At 41.4% G+C, this 22,720-nt stretch overlaps 1 protein-coding gene across 2 annotated transcripts; it reads left to right on the forward strand.

Moving 5' to 3' along the window:
• The first annotated feature begins 1,301 nt into the window (after positions 1-1,301).
• Positions 1,302-22,488, forward strand: LOC109476419. Of its 2 annotated transcripts, XM_019777351.1 has the most exons (13): positions 1,302-1,472; positions 6,932-7,058; positions 7,759-7,871; positions 8,834-8,912; positions 9,425-9,546; positions 10,021-10,188; positions 10,748-10,887; positions 12,155-12,333; positions 14,112-14,279; positions 14,967-15,092; positions 15,595-15,765; positions 18,631-18,756; positions 21,668-22,488. In XM_019777351.1, the coding sequence occupies exons 1-13, from the start codon at positions 1,377-1,379 to the stop codon at positions 21,676-21,678; spliced, it is 1,626 nt and encodes a 541-aa protein (XP_019632910.1). In that variant the 5' UTR covers positions 1,302-1,376; the 3' UTR covers positions 21,679-22,488. The 2 variants fall into 2 exon arrangements, with proteins under 2 accessions (XP_019632910.1, XP_019632909.1); XM_019777350.1 differs by lacking the exons at positions 1,302-1,472; positions 6,932-7,058 and adding an exon at positions 7,107-7,702 and having other exon boundaries at positions 7,771-7,871.
• The last annotated feature ends 232 nt before the right edge of the window (positions 22,489-22,720 follow it).

Consider the following 22,720-nt stretch of genomic DNA (forward strand, 5'->3'; position numbering starts at 1 on the left):
TTTGAAAAATGGCCTTAATTTTGAATTATGGGTAATTTAGTGCAAAAAATTGAAAAAAAAATGCAATTTTTTGACAAAAATGCCAACAAACACTGTAAAATTCCTAAAAACACAATTTTGATATTATTTCTATCGTCGAAAAATATAAAAATCAAGGATCTGGGGTAATATACGTAGCCAGGTTTGAACGAAGTTTGCCTTTAAACATGACATGACTTGTGGTCGGAAACCCGAAAATGGAGGTTGCTCGTGCAGCACCTTTTCACTAGTCCGGAGTTGTGAGATAGCTGATCTGACTGTGTCCAATGTTTATAATAAAAGCAGCTATAGCTTGTGTAATTTAAAGCGTGTAACAATAATTATGAAGCTAAAATCTTGAACGTCACTCCGTGTCATAAAACTACAGTAGATTACAAAATGTAGACAGGGTATGTTAGTGTACTTCGGTCTGTTGTATCGTTCGGTGCGCGCCTCATGTACATGTATACCGTATCAGTCCCGTTCTTTATATACTGCTTATTTTTTTAAATGGATTTTATTGTCCAAACAGTACCCGTGCAGTCGCAGCCTGTATACGGCTGAATTGATGCAGGGTATTACATAATCAAGACAAATCACAACAATCAAATAATACACATGATACACATATTTGTTCCACAAATTATTGTGGAACTGTCGCAAGGGTCTATACGGCAGCCATTCGGCGCCAGGTGACCTCAATACGACTTTCCCCAACCGAAGTTAGGTACCAATTCACACCTGGGTGGAGTGAGGAAATTCGTGTAAAGTGCCTTTCCCAAGGGCACAACGTCGGGGCGCATGTTCAGACATGCCCCAGGTACGACTCGGAATCGAACCCGAGTCTCCTGGTTCGTAGTCGATCGCTCTAACCACTACACCACTCGACGCCACTTACCTAGCTTATAAAAGATATATAAACGACGTGCCGTCAATTTCACCCTGAATTCAAAGAGAAAAATAAAAGTAAGACGCGACAGAATGAAAAAAAGATTAGCACTTCGTTTTAACGTGTGTACAACCCGCCTTATTGTAAACTAATTTGTCATAGCCTGTCGCAATGTAAACAAGTAATCATGACCCGCCGTATTGTAAACAAGTAATCATGCTTTGTTTTTTATGTGGAAGAAAGTTATTTTAATGATAATGAAAACATCCAATGAAATTGCGCTCCTTGAAATAACTAATCAATGTACACTTGTGGGCAAGGCAATGTAATATCTAAACATCCGGCACTAATTTGATTAAACCGGTTTGTATAGACTTGTCTATATAAGTTGAGTCGAGCACCACGAATAATCAGAAGTATTAGCAGACAGTCTACAGAAGCTGTCCGGTCTGCACTGTAAGTTCTCGTCATGGTCTGGCTCGTCAGGATCTGCCTTCTTGGCGCCATTTTGGAAGTGAGAGGTTTTCCTTCGCTTGGCCCTACTGTTGTGAGTGAGGAAAGTGAGGTACGTGCTAATATTTGCACTTTTGAAAGTCAACCTCCAACTTCTTTTTGCCGATGTTTCCGATGTGACCGATGTTTCATGGTGTAAGGGGTCAGGGTTCAGGTCAGGACTTCATGGCAAAGCTTTTATGACCCGACTTCAAATCCGAGCCTGTGCTCTTTCTTATTTCACTTATATTTCATCACGACGCTGTCTTACATTTGTAATTCAAACGTTAATTTTTATACGTTTTTGTACCGCAAAAAAAGCTCTGGAAAAGAGCCGCTCAGCCCTGGAAATCCAGTGGTGAAAAAAGTTCAGCGAAATTCCGACCGCTGATTCAGCATTGGAACACCAGTGCGGAGGGCGTTACTTTTGTATATTTGCCAGTCAATGTCAATATCAGACAGATTTCCGGCCCAATTCCGCGATGAAATTGCATAATTCGGATGCTTTTAAGCGCTGTTTTCTAATGTCACACATGATCCGGTGTGCAAGCCATGTCATTTTTTCATGATGGCTAACAATCGGTCTACCTATTTCCCGGAAAGCACCGGAAAACACATATAGGAGGCTTAAATCTACCGGAATACACCCTAAATTGATGAGATAACTGCCCAAGTTGCTGTATTTTGGCATAAGATAACTTATACGTAGCCCGGGGAACAAGAAATCACTTAAATTCTGAATCGGCAATCGGCGGAAGCGGCCCGGCAAGTCGCCATGTTTGTTTTCATAGCGTAACGCAATCGTTTGTTTAGCGCGAAATCACAGAAGAGAAGTGAAATGTACCAAAATAAAAAGTTCTTTTGCACGTCAGCATCGCACTTTGCTTTATTTTGACCATGGTATAACTTATGCGTGGCACAGAGAACAAAAAAATTACTATGAATCGGCAACTATCGGGCCCCGATAGTCGGCAGAGTCGATCGACAAACGCGGCCAGTCGCCATGTTGTTTACATAGCGTATGTTTGTTTAGTGCAATCAGGGCAGAGAAGTGAAATGTATCGAAATAAAAAGTCATTTTATACTTCAACATCGCAGTTTGTTGTACTAAAGTTTACCCATAACATATCAAACTTATACGTGGCCCAGGGAACAAGAAATCACTATGAATCGCTGACAACTATCGGCTGGAGGCGACAAACGCAACCAGTCGGCATGTTCGTTTACATAGCGTATTGCATTGGTATTAGCGTATGTTTGTTTAGCGCGATCACTGTAGAGACGTAAAATAAAGAGTTCTTTTATACTTCAACATCGCAGTTTTCTGCATTTTGACCATGAGATAACTTTAAATTAATATAGTGGCCCATTGAACAAAAAATCCGGTCCCGTCACGTAATAAACTTAACTTAAAATTTCTTGTCAATGCTTTAGCAAGGACATTATACAGAGTGTATAATGTCTTTAGTTTTAGGAATTTTAGTTAGAACCTCCTTTGTTAGATTACTCTCAGCAATAAAAGAGGAATAGCATTTCTTAGAGAAATAGAATCAGTACTTGTCCATTTTTACATAATTGCAATATCTTAGGATAATCTAGTATTTCAGTGTCTTTGACTTCTGGGTATCATTTGGAACGGAACGGAACACTCCCTCGTTCAGGTTCTGCCTTATTGCTTATCCCTCGGATCCCGCGACGCGACGGGATTTTTTGGTCTATGGGCCACTATAAGTTATCTCACGGTCAAAATGCAGCAAACTGCGATGTTGAAGTATAAAAGAACTCTTTATTTCACTTCTCCACAGTGATCGCGCTAAACAAACATACGCTAATAGCCTAATACCAATGCAATACGCTATGTAAACGAACATGCCGACTGGTTGCGTTTGTCGCCTCCAGCCGATAGTTGCCAGCGATTCATAGTGATTTCTTGTTCCCTGGGCCATGTATAAGTTTGATATGTTATGGGTAAACTTTAGTACAGCAAACTGCGATGTTGGAGTATAAAAGAACTTTTTATTTCGATACATTTCACTTCTCTGCCGTGATTACACTAAACAAACATACGCTATGTAAACAACATGGCGACTGGCCGCGTTTGTCGATCGACTCTGCCGACTATCGGGGCCCGATAGTTGCCGATTCATATATGTAATTTTTTTGTTCTTTTTTTGTTATGCCACGCATAAGTTATACCGTCAAAATAGAGCAAACTGCGATGCTGAAGTGCAAAAGAAGTTATTTTGGTACATTTCACTTCTCTTCTGTGATTTCGCGCTAAACAAACGATTGCGTTACGCTATGTAAACAAACATGGCGACTGGCCGGGCCGCTTCCGCCGATTGCCGATTCAGAATTTAAGTGATTTCTTGTTTCCTGGGCTACGTATAAAGCTAAGGTCCCAATTGGGAAAAGGGGCCCTGGCGGGTAGTTCCCGGGCTGTTTTTTACCACTTTCGGGCGGGACCCCGACGTGGCCCCGCGGGGCACCCTGCGGCTACCGGGATATTTTTTGGCCCGTCGGGGCCCCGATAAGAATTTAATTCTGAGTTAAATTCTACCCGGGCCCCGCTAACAACAAGACGCCGTGACCTCATCGTGAGAACACCGGGAGGTACCCCTCCGGTTGCCGGCATTCCACCGGGACACATTTCTTACGTCACAGACCAGATGGACAGAATAAAGGTGTGTACTTCGTAAACCCGGGTAAAATGTGTGACCTCACAGATCAAATGATCACAACAAATACGTGAATTCTGCATTACGTATAGGTCAATACAAGACATCGTCAGAGAATCTGCTGGGTACCTGCCGGGTGCCTGCCGGATACCGACCAAAGAGGGTGACAAACTTTCTAACAAAATGCTACTGAAGGAAACTTTTAATTGTGACCACGACAGACGATGCCCGCTCGACTCCTGAACCCGGCCGGGGCCAGACGGGGCTACATCCCCGACGGGCACCGGCGTAATTGGGACCTTAGCTTAAGTTATCTTATGCCAAAAATACAGCGATTTGGGCAGTTATCTAATCAATGAAGGGTGTATTCCGGTAGATTTAAGCCTCCTATATATGTTTTCCGGTGCTTTCCGGTAAATAGGCAGACCCGCTAACAATCGTGCCAAACAACAACCCACTTCATAGAAAGATTAGAAAGCCACAAGGCTCTAAAACCGGTTTGAAACATTTAATATTGCAAATCCGTGTTACAACTTGAATGCATAATTTTGACAAAAATGATAACAAGGCTGGCAATGAAAAACGTAATGGAGATGACGATTTTTTTTATCAATCATATTGTGTATGTAAATAGGGCAAGCTTTTACATTTCGATGGTGATGCGCGTATCAGGTAAAATAGTCACGAGAATATTACAGTGTCACAGTCATGAACAGTTTACTGTCCCTCTTCATAAAATTTGTGTGTTGGCAGTTTCGAAGTTTGATAGAAATAAAATTAAAAAAAAACACGCGCCTCGTGATACCCCCCCCCCCACACACACACACAAAAAAGGACGACCCTTAGTGTTTTATATGATATGAATCTTTATTGCATGTTCTTGCCCAGATGGGCTAAAGGCACAAGATGATGAAAAAACGTAAGTATTACATACTGAAACGTTATATTCTAATGCTAAGTGCTAGGAGTCTATATATTACAACTACAATACTATATAGTACCTATCATCTACTGTTAGTTGCCCTATATATAAAAGACCGAAGTGGAACATTTAGCGTGTAGAAAAAGGCGCAAATTGACAAAAAATACAACAAACAACAAATCTACATTGTTTTGTGAACGGCCTGTTGACAGCAATCATTAATAAAACAATAGATCTACCAGCGATTCGCATCAAATCAGTTCAAAACCTACGATTATTAAACATTCTAACTTAAAACTTGCTTTCTCCTGTTTCACGAAGATTTGTTAAAATGGCGGCGCCGCAAATTTCCGTCTCGTAAACGGTCGTCGCCTTTCCGAACGGTCGTCGCCTTTTTTCAGAACGGTCGTCGCCTTTCGGAGCGGTCGTCGCCATTTCCGAGCGACCGAACTTCAGTTCCGAATATCCGCGACATGTTCGGGACTTCCCCGAGTTCTTTGAATGTGTGAAATCACACTTCCTGAAGATAACATCGCGACCGAAGACGGGCCAGAACTTGGCTAGGTGGATTGAAGTTGCGTGGGTGCTAGTACATGTATTATAATTATAAGTTCCGGGGGTTGAATTATCTAGGTTAGAACAAGGTTAGTGTTTGAGAAATTCTCGATTGGAACGGGAAGGGTTTGGGTAACTCTGAACTCGAATGTCTCTGGGTATTTATTTTTCTTGTATGTGAACATGTCCTTTGCCTTTTTTCTTTGTTTCCTTTTGAAATGCGAATAAACATTATTTAAAAAAAAAACCCCTCTGAACTAGAACGTTTGTAGGTTTTCATACATTGCTGAATTTGAAACGGGGGCGAGAAAAACTCCACATGTATTTTTGGAACAGCCCATTGTGCGAGCATGTAATTTATGAATGCTGCAGGATGGTCTGACTCAGAAACATTCATTCGGAAGCACCATCACACATGCAGGCATTTACTCTGACCAAGGACATTATGTCCTGACTGACTGACTGACTCACAACTCCACCACAGCCGGGTTTTATTTTGTTGTCTCAGTGCTTGCCCAGCATAGCAGGCCATTTCACACTTGTCACCAGCATGGCATTGATGTGCTACCCAGTGAATGTGTCGTATTTACATACAGTGCAGTGGTGAATGTGTCAAGTATTAACATTCAGCAAGGTAACAAAACATAGACATTTCGGGATGAAAATAGCTTTACAAGTTTGTCAAAACTCCTGTCAAAGTAAGACATTGTCCCCCTTCTAAAACAGCAGGTCCTTTATTAATCCTACATGAATTTTACATAAACGAAAGGAATACATACCACAGGGATTGAGAAATATAGCACAGGGACGGAATCTATGTTTGTTTTTGGTTGAAGATTCATTTGTCATTTGTATAAACGGCATTATATGAACCCTTCTTCAGTTTGCTGGCGAAGGGAAACAAGAATAGGCTGGAGAAGATCCAGGCCTAGGATCGTATGCTGATCTTATAAAATCAGCAGTTGAGGAGACAAGTTACTTTTCTGGCCCGCCTACGGTCGCCATGTTATGGACTGAGTGCGATTCACACATTCCAAGAACTCCGGGAAGTCCCGAACATGCCGCGGATATTCGGAACTGAAGTTCGGTCGCTCGGAAATGGCGACGACCGCTCCGAAAGGCGACGACCGTTCTGAAAAAAGGCGACGACCGTTCTGAAAGGCGACGACCGTTTACGAGACGGAAATTTGCGGCGGCGCCCAATGCGCTCTGTTGGATCCCGTTCATACAAAGAAAGTTCGAGAATCTAAATTTACTAAAACAAAAAAATACTGTACCCACTGTAAAAACAACGAATAAAGCCGTCGCAAAACCGTCGCACGGATTACTTCAAACATATCGAGACAACACTTCTGCAGTGCTCATTTTATGTTCCAGAACGGAGAGAGTGAATTTTCCGTCAACAGCACAGCTATTGCACCAGCGCCCTCGTACGGCTGGGATGAACTGCAGCAATGCGACCCAACGTCATGTCAGAACGCCACAAATGGACTACCATGCGGAGGTATGTACCAAGCATACAGTGTCTTCTAATAATGTAGGTTTATTGTTGCTATCTCCATGAAAAATGGAGGTATTGTTTTTGTTCTGTCTGACTCTCCGTCCGTATGTCTCTCTGTGTTTCCGCATATTTGTGATCATCATACTATTAAAAAAGGCCTTTTTGATGTTGTTGTGTACGTGTTTGTGACAGCTGTATGTGTGATGTTAGGATGTATCTATTGTTTGATGTTTGTTGTGAAGGTCCAGAGCGGGGTGTTTGTGACAGCTGTATGTGTGATGTTGGGATGTATCTATTGTTTGACGTTTGTTGTGTAGGTCCAGAGCGGGGGGTGTGTGTGTGTTACAGCTGTGTGTGTGATGTTGGGATGTATCTATTGTTTGATGTTTGTTGTGTAGGTCCAGAGCGGGGTGTGTGTGACAGCTGTATGTGTGATGTTGGGATGTATCTATTGTTTGATGTTTGTTGTGTAGGTCCTGAGCGGGGTGTGTGTGTGTGTGACAGCTGTATGTGTGATGTTGGGATGTATCTATTGTTTGATGTTTGTTGTGTAGGTCCTGAGCGGGGTGTGTGTGTGTGTGACAGCTGTATGTGTGATGTTGGGATGTATCTATTGTTTGATGTTTGTTGTGTAGGACCAGAGCGGGGTGTGTGTGACAGCTGTATGTGTGATGTTGGGATGTATCTATTGTTTGTTGTGTAGGACCAGAGCGGGGTGTGTGTGGTTGTGGCAGCTGTATGTGTAAAGCCGGCTGGATGGGGCGGACCTGTGACTGCTGGCAGACTGCCATCTCTTGCTGGTTGCAGACACCACCGGTGAGTACATGTCATTACTACCGTCACCGTAAAAACATCAAACGTCTGCATTTACGTATAACCTTATCATAGTCAGAAACGAAACCGGCAACAAGATACAACATGTAGAAGGAAATGGCTGTGTGAAACTCTATCAATCCATCTATTTGACAGTTCCATAATGTAAATAGATAAACATGTACTGGGGAAAGGTGCTTGATAAGTTGATAAGCAGTTGAAATGCTCAAATTAACAAATAAAACGGCCTAACAAAAAGAATCTTCATCATCTAGAATATGCCGCGACAGTATGGGATCCATATACAAAGAAAGACAAAGATAAACTGGAAAGGGTACAGAACCAAGCTGCAAAATTCTGCACGAACAATTACCAAAGGGGTGCTAGTGTAACGGAAATGTACTTGAGAAACCTACAGTGGGGGTCGCTGGAAGACAGACGTAGAATGTCCAGACTGTGCAAATGACTAATAAACTGGTGGACGTACCAACCACTAAGTATCTGATACCAGCCCAGAAAAGTACAAGAAACAGTCATGCCTTCAAATATCAGAATTATCAACCAAGAATTGAGGTATTAAAAAAGTCGTATTTCCCCCAGAACTATCGTAAACCTGAACTCGTTGCCACCAAGCACAGTTGGAGCATCATCACTAGAAAGCTTTAAACAACTCCTGCAATCAAATGTGCAAAGATTAAGTGTAACAAGTCGTTCTGTGTGATATAGCTAGCTGCCGCCGCGCCGCGTACCTGCAAAGCTGGTGTGTTGCGCCGAAGGGCAGTTATATCGGCTATACAGATATAGATACAGATCTTAGCCCCATTAACTAATCTTATACATGTATACCAATTAAGAAATCTGCTAAGCCACCGTGACTGCGAACACACCAATATGACTGGAAATATAGTTCCTTCCGGCGGAAGGATTTCTCCTTCTCCGGAGTGAACCGATCGTATGATTTACAGGGGCCGAGCGGACGTACATCGGGGGACACTCTTGCGCCTGCGCCGTATCACTTACTGATACAGCTGGAAAAAGACCTGGGTACGTATCCCGGTATGCCACTGCCGACGTCAGGGCCAAGAAAGGGCGTGTTTTTTTTCTAGAAGACACAGTCTTTGTTGCAGAAACTACATTGTGTAGGAAAGACTTTAATCGGTTCGAATGCGCTGTGTACTTTATTTTTAAAGAGAGGGGCTGGTAAAACTGACATTAGAAGATAAGTCGTTTCGTAAATAAATCACGGTCAATCCTTAATACTGACATGTACAGTACTTATCTCTGGTCTGTTTTGGTTTGGGATGCACAGTGCTTGAAATTCATTCTTATGAAAACTTCGAGTTTTGATCTTGTTGATCGATTCTCGTCGCTTCTATCAGTTTTGTCCTAAGTTAACACTGAGAAGAAGCGAAAGACAACGAAAGACTACAAGTATAGATATGGTAATTTTCTCCAGAGCATGCTGTACCTGCCCAAAGCGTCGTGCATTCCCTCCCAACATCCAGCTATCTCCCCACACCCAGCGCCACTCGCTTTACTTGTTTCTCACACCGCAGGTCTGGTGTCCCAGGGCCGGGTGACGGGCCGCGGACCTGCCCTGACGAGCTGGGATTGTGACACGGTGACCGGAGTACCGCAGTCCGTCCGCAGTGACATGGAACTCAGTTACTTTTACCAGGTGAGCTTCTGTAGGAGCTTAGATGTACAATGCAACTGTTTCCAGGGTCTACACAGGCCAATGCATCCATGCTTTCAAGGAAATAATTCTAAAGCCCCCTCAACTCTTGCTAAATCTGAGCTTAGCGTGCTATGGGCATGTATCCTGGTTAATGATTTAACTACGGCAAGGTAGGAAAACTGTTACATACATGAACGTTTGAGCTCTCATGCGTTCCTGAGGTTCATTTTAAGGTAAATTGTCAACGAATTAGGTTAACATGTCGAAGTATAGATATAAACTTCTGCGAATCTCAGAAATATAACGTTATATTAGATATAACATATTGATACCTGAGGTAACTCCGGCAGATGACTTTTGACAACTTTTCATGACATAATTCCCACATAATTCCGAACTCTTTTCAAACGTTTTAAGACACCAAAACCTATTGCTGTCTTATGCCACTCACCCATTCACTATGCCCACCCGTAGAAATACCTGCACGCGTACGGTATCCCGGTGCTGGGGTCCAGCCGCGTGCCTGACTCCGCCCTCCGCCGGGCCTGCTACGTCGTGCGCTTCATGTTCGCGGACCGGCAGGACGTCAGGGACCACTTCCACGACCGGTACGGCAGGCACGCTCTCATGGCTGAGTCAGAGGTAACCGGACACATTTTTTTGTTCCAACATACCTTCAATTTTGTTTCAACTATAAAAGGCCATGTTGATTTGATTATATGGATGACACCCTTTATCCTCGGTGAAACCCGCCCTACGTGCTTTTTGTCCGTATGTTTTATTTGGAGGCCACGTCTGCACGTAGAAAAAGTTTTACATGCACTTAAAGTTCTACGGCGTGTCTGCGTGCTCCAAAATCCGTAGCATTCCGTACGGAGGTGGTACTCACCACGCACGGATGCCCTACGTTTGCCCACGTTTTTGCACGTAGACAGCACGCAGAAGCACGTACGGCGGGTTGTAACATAGTTTGCAGAACCTACATTATTCTTATAATGTTGCTGGCTATACATTTGATTGACATGTTGATCTCAGAAAGGACTGTCTTTGAATACATGTTAGCTCCTGTATGAGACAGTTTCCAGTCTCAACAGTGCCAAACCTGAGAATCTGCTTGGTTAAATAACTTTTAAATTGGCGCGTTGTGTAACAGACTTTGGAATTTGCATTCTTCTAAATTCTCCACTATGTGTTCACCCAGCAAACTACTGACATTCCTGAACACTCGTGGCTCGGCCCGAGCTGGAACGAGCGGGCCCGCGGTCTGGGTGCCACGGAGACACATCCCGTGTCTACCGGAGCTGAGGAGAACGCGGGGTGCTACGGCCCCGGCAGGGACAGGTACAATATTTCACCATTGAGTAAAAGAGAATCTTTTTACACAACCAAGTAATTTATTCAGCTGAAGTTTCGGTGACCGTCTGTCACCTTCCTCAGGGCAATTCTGACTGGTTCATATTGTACTGCAGCACAGGTGTCGCAGCTGTAGATGCTGTAGATACGATTCCCTATAATCACGCATACGTGTAGATAGATTATGTTAGTGTACGCTTGGGGATGCAGCTAGCACACCTGTGCTGCAGTGCAATGTGAACCAGTCAGAATTGCCCCGAGGGAGGTGGCAGACAGTCGGCTGAATAACAGACTTGGTTGTGTAGAAAGAGTTTCTTTACTCAGTGCCTTACCAACCTGACAACGCGATGAAGCTACTAGTATTCACGCAAATGTGTATGATTCGGATGTTGCGAGGCTGGCTGACTTCTCTTCAAGAACACCCCGCAGCTCTAGGGCACACATGCTAGTTCCAACAAGAGTAAAATCATCCTCTTTTGCATCTTCGTTTATACCACGTGTTACAACGATTTGGAACAAACTTGATGCAGATACTAGAGGTCTAGGAATTAGGGCTTCAATCCTAACTGATGTGGTTGCCTTCAAAAGGAAACTCTCCTCATTTATGTACAGCAAATTTTGCCAAACCTACAGTTTAGAGCAACCCTGTATGTGACAGTTATCTTGTGGTTGCGCTACTTGTCTGGCCACAAGACCGCGCTAACTATGATATCACTGCTGGCTATACAACTGTCGTCATTTGTTGTCACGAATTAATAACTCTCACAATGTTAATAAGTTGACTAGTTCTAAGTTTATTCATTTGTTTCTCAAATTGTATTATGTGATTTGATTACTTTTTGTATTGTCTTGTCATTTTATTGGTATGGCGGCTTTAAAAAGGTATTTCATGTCAGAAACACCTGTTTCGCCATGCCATCCACAGTGCATATTGTACGTGGTAAAACTTAATAAATAAATAAATAAATTCACGAATATTCCGTCATGTTGGGAGAACGTACTTACAAGGAAGTCAGAGCTCGTTGAGATTTTGGAACAACCAATCGTCCTTGTCCTTGTTGTCTTTGCAGTAGACAGTTATCTGGTGCCTGTACCTATTTACTCATATGTCTAGTATATATTTGTTTACTAGCGTCACTACTGTAAGTTTGTCAACTTGAGAACATCACCATTTTGTCTGTATTGTCTTCTTACTCGAATAGAATTTTTAAAAAAAATTGGAATTGATGAATTATGATGAATGACGTCTGCACAGGTGGCACGAGGAAGACATCTTCCTCCATGAGACTGCACACGGGCTCCATGGGCTGGGCGCCAAGTACGCCATCCCCGGCTGGCAGGCGAGGCTGCAGGCGGCCTATGACAGCGCCCGGGCACGAGGCTTGTGGGACAACACATATGCTGGGAGTACCATCCAGGAATACTTCGCCGAAGGTGCGCTTGTTTTCAGTAAAGCCCCTTTCACACACAACCAAATACGGCCTCCCGAACACTGCCAACTCTATCCCTAATGGTTTTGGTTTTATTGTCCAAACAGTACCCGTGCAGTCGCAGCCTTTATACAGCTGAATTGATGCAGGGTATCACATAATAATCAATACAAATCACAACAATTACAAAAATCAAATAATACACATGATACACATATTGTTCCACAATTATTTTTTGTGGAACTGTCGCAAGGGTCTGTGCGGCTGCCATTCGGCGCCACAAGGTGACCTCAATACGACTTTCCCCAACCGAAGTTAGGTATCCATTCACACCTGGGTGGAGTGAGGAAAGTGGTGTTAGGTGCCTTTCCCAAGGGCACAACGTCGGGGCGCATGTTCAGACATGTACCGGGTACGACTCGGAATCGACCCGGGTCTCCCGGTTCATAGTCGATTGCTCTAACCACTACACCACCCGACGCCAAAAATCCCACTAATCCCAACTATGGTCGGGAGTAGGTTGGGAGCCATGTCGGCTGGTGTTTAGCTGCAGTGGGTTGTCTATTGTTCGGCTGTGCCAGTCGGATGTCTCAAAATGTTTCAAACGTTCACGGCGCTGACGGTAGGTTCGGACATAGTTACATCATAGTTGGCTAGTGTTTGGAAGTCACGGAGTCGGTGCATAGTTGTCGACAGTTTCAATTCTATTCATACAAACATCAAATATCCTCTCAAACCAGTAATTCAAATAATCCAATCTACGAAACCAGTCTACTACTACTACTACTACTACTGCTACTACTACATTAGGGCATCTAGGTATACTAGGTACTACTACTACTACTACTACTACTACTACTACTACTACATTAGGGCATCTAGGTACTAGGTACTACTACTACTACTACTACTACTACTAATAATAATAATAATACATTAGTGCATCTAGGTACTAGGTACTATTCAGACTAGAGCTGTGTACCGGTACGCAGTACCGATACTGTACCAGAAAAATTGATTAGGTACAGGTCCAAAATACCTAATCCCTCAGTACCGGTACTGTACCTAAACAATTTCACACTAATTTTATGCCTATTTGTGACCTCAAATGTTTAAATAGCTGGTTAACAATGGGTGCCTGTGTAAGGACAGTGTGTTCATGAAAACAAAAACATCTTAGTTTTGCCTATATTTTATCTGAGCATTCGCCATAAACAAAGAATAAACCTTAACTATCAAGTTTATTTATGTTTTTTTGTTATTGAAGGAGTTCAGAAGAGCATATAAATTGGTCGAATTGTTCAGGTACAGGTTCAGGTCCGGACCTGTACCTAAACCTGTGTACCTGTACCTGTACCTAAAATTTGTTTAGGTACACAGCTCTAATTCAGACGTATGTAAGATAGCGTGCATGGTAAAGCGTATACGGTACCAGTGCTGGTAAACTTGCATTTTAAACCGAAACATTAGAAACAGATCGCTACAGCAGTGCTAGAGAGTATTGACTGGCTTTTAGTTTGACTTAGATAACGTTATGTAGAACGTCGTGAGAGAAATACAATGGTGTCCGTCTATCCATCTAAAGCTGACACAACACTAGGCAAAAACATGTAACTACCTTACAGGATACAAGAATTTTATTTAACACAACCAAACTATTTACCTTGCTGACTCTTTGGTGTCTGTCAGTAAGGTAACGCCAGTTAGGTAAATTGTTTGGTCTTATATCGATATCCTATACTTTACGGATGTAATGAAGCTATTTTTGGAACTACCTTACAGGAGTGCAGAGTTTTTTCAACGTGGAGTCGTACCGTAACCCTCCTGACGGGATCCATAACCACGTGGACACCAGGGAGAAACTGTACCAGTACGACCCGACCCTGTACGGGCTTATCTCACAGGTCTTCCCCTGCAGTAACCACATCGTGGACCGCTGCTCGGACCAAGGTAACACCGCACTCATCGTGAACTATTTACACGTGGGAAAAAAACAAAGGAACAAAATCAGGTCGGCAAAACAAAAATAGTCTGTCATTTACTGCCATTTCTTAGCACATCATACTTGATCTTTCAACAGTTTATTCATAAAAAACAGCCTCGCAGCCTGTACAAAAACATGCTGAATAACAGTGCTTTTTTTACAGTTGATTCTCTGGCAAATACATATTAACATTACAATACATACACAAACACAAACATTTTTACAAAAAGCCTCACATGGGCACTACAGTAAAGACCAAACCGTATAAGAGTCTTACTGCGAAGTCGACGCGCTTGAAAAAGCCCCAGGACACGCGAGCACACGTGGGCACCGCGCATATAACTAGCTAGAATCATCCTACTACTATACAAAATATTCAAGCAATCGTATTTTCTGTCATCAATATCGCTTTTTGCAACTGCCTCACAGATATACTAGTATTTTTCGGTACAAATATACTATGGAATAAGATTGATTCAAATTAATACATTAAAAAGGTGGCCAGAAAATTGTCTTTGAATTCGAACATCCAGTTTCGCATATTGTTTCGATGGCGTATGAAAATATGCCAATGACTTGAGGGTGTCGTCACCATGTGTTGTTGATCAATTTTACGATAAGAAACATTGCCCCAAACATTCCTGATTCTCCAGGGTTGACCAGTGGTACTCCTCTCAAGATGAACTGCAACAGTGACGGGAGCGGGGGTATCAGCGTAGAAGGGAACAGCGGCGGGGAAAGCGGCAACACGTATGGTGGCGACGGTGGGAGTGACGCAGGTAATGTTAACAGCTACCATGCATCAAAACTGCAAATATTCTGAATAAGGCAATTCTGTGTAATCTGGATTTAGGCTGTCCTAGAACATTACATTTTTGTTCTATAAATGTCGATATACATTGGGATAGTGCTGTTATAATATTATGGAGACAAGTGACTTTGAAAGGTTTTTTTAGTCCTAAAACTGTACTGGACACTTTTAACAGCAGTCCACGTACGTATTATAGTCTCGTGTAAAAACATTGTCATATGAATCGGTTATTTGCTAGTTGTGATTTTTCAGGCATTTCCGTCAAGTTGTCAAAACAAGATGCTTGGGAAATAGACCCCGATGTTGATCGTTTTAATTCCTACGCAGCTTCACTACGAAGCCATATGTCCCAAACGTCTACACTCCGCTTGACATACATGCGTTCAAAGTTTGGTTCATGATCGCCTTCATGGATTTCTGGGAGATTATCATCACCTATATTTTTTTTGACGATCACCATGTATTTATAGGAAACTGCCAGGACCTGAACAGCTACTGTCCTGACTGGGCTGTCCAGGGATACTGCTCCGGGGTCCACAGTACCTACATGAGTACCAACTGTCGCCGGAGCTGTGACATGTGCGCCACCGGAAGCGGAACTGGGACAGGCTCATCTCAGGAGAACGCGGGGGAGGGGCAAGGTCAGTGAAAGTTTTCTTATCGTTAATGTTGATAGTTACAGTTTTCTTATCCTTTTCTTATAGTAACAGTTTTCTTATCGTTAATCGTAACTTAATGAGAATGTATTTTCACCATAGCTACTTATTGCATATCCCCCACCCTAAAAATAATAACTCAGTTATTAACACTACATATTCAACAATGTACTCCGACCACAACCAAACTTTCGTCAACTACTTCTTTATTTATTAATTTATTAATCTTACAAACAAATGGGTAGTCCCTTCAGCCGTTGAGGCTGATTACCAAGGGAGCCCATGGAAACATGATACAATAAAACAATCTAACACTGAATGATTATAATCAAACGTAAAAAAGGAATTCGAAAATCTTACAAACAAATGGGTTGAGGCTGATTTCCAAGGGAGTCCATGGAAACTTCATACAAGAAAATAATGTAACATAGAAATCCTATTAGGATAGCCATTAGGAAATCTAAATTAAGACAGTCGTATCTCTATTTCGTGTTAATTCAGATTCTTTATTGACACAACAAAAAGTACAGAGACTTCTGTATGGTCTTCTACAACTTAACTAAAGATCTAACAAAGCTAAATACATGTGTGGATAACGTCATCTTACGTACAGAGTATATGTATGATGTAACAATAAAGGTTAACTATTCTCTAACATGTGTTCTCTAAGATCGAAACATTCTTTAAATGTATTTTCCTATTTGAACACTGTATTGGTTATCTCCCCTGAGAATGTAGTTGCATTTATCTATAGGACCTAACGTATTGAAATCAATTGAACAAGCGGAAAGATAGGTGAACAGCAATAGGCGCTTATCATTGTAGAGTGTACAATCCGTTATAAAATGGTGCTCATTTTCAATCTTGTCTGGACAAAATGGACAGAACCTTTGGTCATTTGGTATTTTCTTGTATCGACCCATTTCTATGTTTAATTTATGACAACTAATTCTTAATTTTGTGATCGCTTTTCGGATATCTAGATTGCGTATACTTGAGAGGTATTGTTTTTGTCCATAATTTTCCTTTAATGCGGTATAAACTGCAGGGTGTTACAGCGAACTAAAACATTATCAGTAACGTTTACAATACTATCGATGTCACTATCATGAATTGAGCAACGCAACTGGAAACTAGAAAGGCCAATATTTGCTTTGGAGCAAATACAGCGATGGGTTCACCACATTTTACCACATGGCAGGGAAAGAATGAGAAACACAAGGGAAAACAATGATTTACATTGATATAACTATAATATGAAGTAACATACAACTAAAACAACAGTTGGATAGCTATTCCCTACTTTATTGGTTAGGATTTTTAATTGCATAATGCAAACTGTTGATTTTCAAAAAAAAAAAAAAAACGTTCATGCCCCGCATTCCAATGCTGGAGCAGAAAAGCTTGAAATACCTACCAAAACACTTGAATAAAGACATACTGTCAGTATGGAAATACTCTGTGCAGGTGTTAATCAAGTTAAATTCCAACAGCCAATCAGCAAGAAGTATAGAGGAAAGCTGCATGCCTATTGGTTGATGCCCTGCATTCCATTGTGATGACTCATGCCCAGACGTGGTAAACATGGCACACTAACACAGTAATACATTAGCTATAATACAGCCAAAAAAACTCAAATAAAACCATTCTAAAAGCCTGTATCACAAAAATTTAAAAAACGCCTAGGGGTATTTGCCCACTGTACCTCCATACCAAATTTCAGGACCTTAGGCCCTAAAATGAAGAAGCTGAATCCATTTAAAGATATGGCAGGAGGAGGAGGAGAAGGAGGAGGAGAAGAAACATCAGAAAAAGCAATATGAACCCATAAAAAAAGCGACCCACTCAAAAAAGTGCTCGTGAAACCAAAATACGACCTCATCTGATTATACTAGTAGTTGACATAATTTATAATGCCTAACTAACAAATACGTTCACAATAAGTACAGACAGAGTGTTATATTCGAAATATTAATTCGGAAAAGTCAACACAAGCCAGTCTCGGCAGACTATTGGCGTAGTTTTGTATTTATGTACTTTTCCGGGGTGACGTCAGCTCCGGAAAAAGCACAGAACTGCTAAAATAAAATATACATATGCAAAAATTACCTGAGGGGGTCGATTGGGAAGCTTACCATAGCTAGGCTAAGGCCGTGTTCATGTGAAGTCAGTGAAGGTGCTTTACATGTGGTTTACCCCGAAGCCGGTTTCATGTGCACGTGGCTCCATCTGAACGCTCCAAATCACAAGCGCCTCGATCCCAAACCACTTCTAGAGGTGGTTTCGAATCGGTTTTCCCGCATCGCGATTTGCGTCTGAACGCAATGTGATTTCAATGTAACTTCGCCTGGTCATGGATTACGGGTGAAATTACTTTATTTATATGCAATACCAACTTTTACGTGGCAGCAACTTAAAGAGAAGTAATGGTCAAATAATGTGTCCGTTCTAGGATGAGCTTCACCGCCTCTGGCGGGACTACGTCGGCATTCGGCCGAGATACGCGGGGATGGGGGCACCAGCAAGCAGGTCGTTGACCCCTGACATTGATAACACGCCACCTTGCGTGTTTTCACCAAACAATAATGAATGCAGTTTCGTAGAATCGTGATAGGACACGGTTTGCAAGGAATGCATGGCACGTGGACGAGATGTGCGGAATGCGAGTTACCCGAATCGCGGTTTTGGGTGACTTCACATGAACAAGGCTTAAGTGATTAGTTATACTTATAACAGGTTAGCCAGCATTTCATTGGCCAGTCGTGACATATAAATTATGCAATATACCATTAGTGGAGAAGCTTGGAGTCTCCATAGAGTCAGCAGTTGATGTTTTTTTTTGTATTTTAGGGTCTTACTGCGAGGACACGAACGGTAACTGTGCGGGGTGGGCCCAGCGGGGAGAGTGTCACTACAACCCCGCCTACATGAACCAACACTGTCCGAGGAGCTGTAACCTGTGTCAGCGTACTACTGGTAGGTCCCAATCTGTAAATAATTTCATAAGTTAAGTAAGTGATTGTCAATGAATATCAAAGTTCTTCATTAACAACCACTTGTTAACAATAGCCGAGTCGGACGTTTCGATGACCACATGTAATCTTCATTATGTTTATAATGACTAGTTCACTCACTGTGCATTGAAATGAGCGAAGCAAGGTGTTAGCTTGTTGGGTAACGAGGGCGTAAGAAAGTATGGAATTTTGTATGCATTTATTATGCAAATTAGGTCATCATTTGCATAATTAGTATCTGTTGATGTTCCATCTGCCATAGGTTACATACATTACAAGTATGAAAGTACTATAATGTACAACATTGTAATTATAGGATTTCCTCATTAATTATGCAAATAAAGTCCTCATTGCCATAATTTGCAATTCATTATGATCATATCTCTCTCAGCTACCTACCTACCAAAATGATGAAAATACGTTGTTCCTATCTGGACTAATTGGCTTTCAAAGATTTCGCCCGAAAGTTCCCTGCAGTTTCAGGACAAGCTGCTAGGGGGTCCAAACCCACACCACTTATTCCTGACAGGAAAAGCTATCTGTCACCAAAACACGGCGGTCTGTTACTACGACATTCCTTCCCATTGCTGGGGGCGTTCGATAAAGTATCGGGTTACAAGACGTAATTTTGGGCTAACCGCAAAACATTTAAAAATAAACCAAATAGTATCGAAGGGAAAATTTCGTTGAAATAAAATAAAATTATTGTCTTTATATACATTTAATGGTGATTTTTTGCGCTAAATGGATGATTTTGTCGGATTTCGTTAAAAAAGGCGATAATTTTCGGGATTTCAAAGCGCCATATATACTTTAGCCAATCACCGAGCAAACCTGGCTACACATATTATGCAAGATCACTGATTTTTATATTTTTCGACGACCTGAAATAAGATGAAAAATCGTGCTTAAGGGATTTTTTAATTTCTGACTCTAAGAATAGGTTTTGGCCGACAAATAGGTGAAAAAATCGATTTTTTTGTGCCTTTTTCGCACTCAATTACCCATAGTTCAAAATCGAGCGCATTTTTCAAAAATCCCTAAAGCACGATTTTCACGACAATCGTGACAGTCATTTTAAGCCGTCAATGGGGTATGTTTGACTCTCCTTGCTTCCAGGTTTGAACGAGTTTTTGCAGACATGTCATATAGTCCGAAAGTGCACGGTGGTAAAATCTGGGCTGCAAAGTTCCCACATTTCATAGAATCCGAACTGTGGTCGATCGTGTTCGATCTGGGCAATTCGAATCGAACCCGCGTTCCATTTCGGGGTCACCTGCGGTCATTTGCAATAAAGCAGCAAAACAAGCCCTTCTGCCTGAGTGCCTCGCAACAGATAAAAAACAACACTTTTCTATAGATACCAACAGTTTCCAGGACAGTACATGTCCGCTATCATTTTTTTGTGGACATGTAACATGTAGCGAAGCAACTGTCGTATCCTTGGGTAACCTTGAATACTGTAATGATTCTTTACGCCTTTATGAATAACACGGTGCACACTTTTGGGAGATATGACATTTCTGCAAAACTCGTTCAAACCTGGAAGCATAGAGGGTCAAACATACCCCATTTACGACTCAAAATGACTGACACGGTTGTCACGAAAATCGTGGTTTAGGAATTTTTGAATTATGGGTAATTAAGTGCAAAAAAAGCAAAAAAAAAATTCGATTTTTTCACCTATTTGTGGACAAAAACTATACTTTAAGTCAGAAATTAAAAAATCCCAAAAGCACGATTTTTCATCTTATTCCTGGTCGTCGAAAAATATAAAAATCAGTTACCTTGCGTAATATGTGTAGCCAGGTTTGCTCGGTGATTGGCTAAAATATGGCGCTTTGAAATTCCATAAATTATCAACTTTTTTAACGAAATCCGAAAAAAATCATCCTTTAAGCGCAAAAAATCACCATTGAATGTATGTAAAGACGATAATTTTATTTTATTTCAACGAAATTTTCCCTTCAATACTAGTTTGTTTATTTTCAACTGTTTTACGGTTAGCCCAAAATTGCGTCTTGTAACCCGATACTTATCGAACGCCCCCAGCAATGGGAAAGAATGCCGTAATGACAGACCGCCGTGGTGTGCACCGTGTTATTCATAAAGGCGTAAAGAATCATTACAGTATTCAAGGTTACCCAAGGATACGACAGTATCTTCGCTACATGTTACATGTCCACAAAAAATGATAGCGGACATGTACTGTCCTGGAAACTATTTGTATCTATAGAAAAGTGTTTTTTTTTATCTGTTTCGAGGCACTCAGGCAGAAGGGCTTGTTTTGCCGCTTTATTGTAAATAACCGCAGGTGGCCCCGCAACGGAACGCGGGTTCGATTCGAATTGCCTAAATCGAACACGATCGAACACTGTTCGGATTCTATGAAATGTGGAAACTTTGCAGCCCAGATTTGACCACCGTTAAAATTCAAGACCATAGCATGTTCAAGACAAAATATTTTAAAAAAAAAAACCAGAAGTTCTGCTGCCGTACCAAGGTCATCAACCAGAAGGCCCATTTTTGACCTTGACCTTCGTCTTCCTAAGACTTACCAGCATACAAAATATCAGCACAATCCATAAAGGCGTTATTAAGTTATGCTGACTACAAATGTGCGGACACACACACACAGACACACACACACACACAGACACACACACACACACAGACGCGCAAAAACAATGCCAACATTTTTTATGGAGGTAACAAATAGTTTGATGCTAATGATAAAAAAAATAATGACTACTTGTAAATATGCTGCGATATGGATAAAATAAGCGTTTTGTGCGTATCTTTGAGACTCTTTGATACATTATTTTCACCACAAAATGGACTGTAGGGCTCATTTCTGTTTTCGTACCTTCCAGGATCCACGTGAGAAGACAAGGTCACCACAGCTGGTACTGGTCCCAGAACAGCTACAGCAGGTCTAACATCACCTACGCTACCGTACGGTCATTGCCATTTCAAACGGTCGATATCATATAGTTGAACGACAAAAAGTATTTTGGAATTAATTAATGCTCCGTCAATAACGTGATGTTTTGTGGTGTAGAGAATTAGGATTTTAGGAGTGGGCTTTTGACCCGTGTTTAATTAATGCTTGTGTGCTGTTTTGTTTTCACTTGTATTTTACTATTTGAACGATATTGTCGTCTGCAAATTGAATTATGCTTTTTATAAAGTGTTCTCAATTTAAAAATAAAGATGACACGTAGTATCATGCTTATTTTTCTGTACTTACTTTGACGAGTTTTATTTCTCAGCATTTTTTGATTAATGTCGAAATCTACCAAAATTCCGTGCAACCTCGGTTGCGTGATGTATGTAAAACCGACAATGATTAATACACCAGATAAAATAACCGTTGTCAATATATAATTACGTGGCTCGTACTATCAGGAACAATACACTCCAGTTATCCGACTTTTATATGTGCTAACGGTATGTGTTTCAATGTTGTTATGAGGAGCCATACGCTTTCATAAAAGCCAGTAGAAGTTGCATTTATCAAATGATAGTTGAGACTTGCGCTCAGCCAAGTGTGGCAAAATGTGCAATAAAGGACGTCATTCATTCAATGAAAAGGGTGCGTCTAAGTCGTGATTTTACTGTTTTGTTTTTAGAGTAGAATATATCTTTGCAATGGTGTTGATTTTATACGTTTACTTTTCAGTTGAATTTCCACATTACTGTTCTCCAAATCACTGTCTAAACAGATATTCGGGAGCGAAATTAGAATGGCTTCCGGGTCCCTTCATGATTAAACAATATCTTAGCAAGAATATCTATTGGGATTGTCGTTACTATATATGTTTATATACACAACCAATACATCTATCACAGGTAAAATGTGTATGTATATCGGCCGTTCCAAGAAAGAGTACCCACCTGTTAACAGATTGGCTATGTCGAGTGTG

This window comes from Branchiostoma belcheri, unplaced genomic scaffold, assembly GCF_001625305.1.
Source record: "Branchiostoma belcheri isolate BF01 breed outbred unplaced genomic scaffold, Haploidv18h27 scaffold372, whole genome shotgun sequence".
Taxonomy (NCBI): domain Eukaryota; kingdom Metazoa; phylum Chordata; class Leptocardii; order Amphioxiformes; family Branchiostomatidae; genus Branchiostoma; species Branchiostoma belcheri.

Coding starts and splice junctions, on each gene's coding strand:
- LOC109476419 (XM_019777350.1), top strand. CDS start 7,252: ATGTGTGATGTTAGGATGTATCTATTGTTTGATGTTTGTTGTGAAGGT. Junction 10,888..12,154: donor TACGGCCCCGGCAGGGACAG/GTACAATATTTC, acceptor ACGTCTGCACAG/GTGGCACGAGGAAGACATCT. Junction 12,334..14,111: donor CCAGGAATACTTCGCCGAAG/GTGCGCTTGTTT, acceptor ACTACCTTACAG/GAGTGCAGAGTTTTTTCAAC.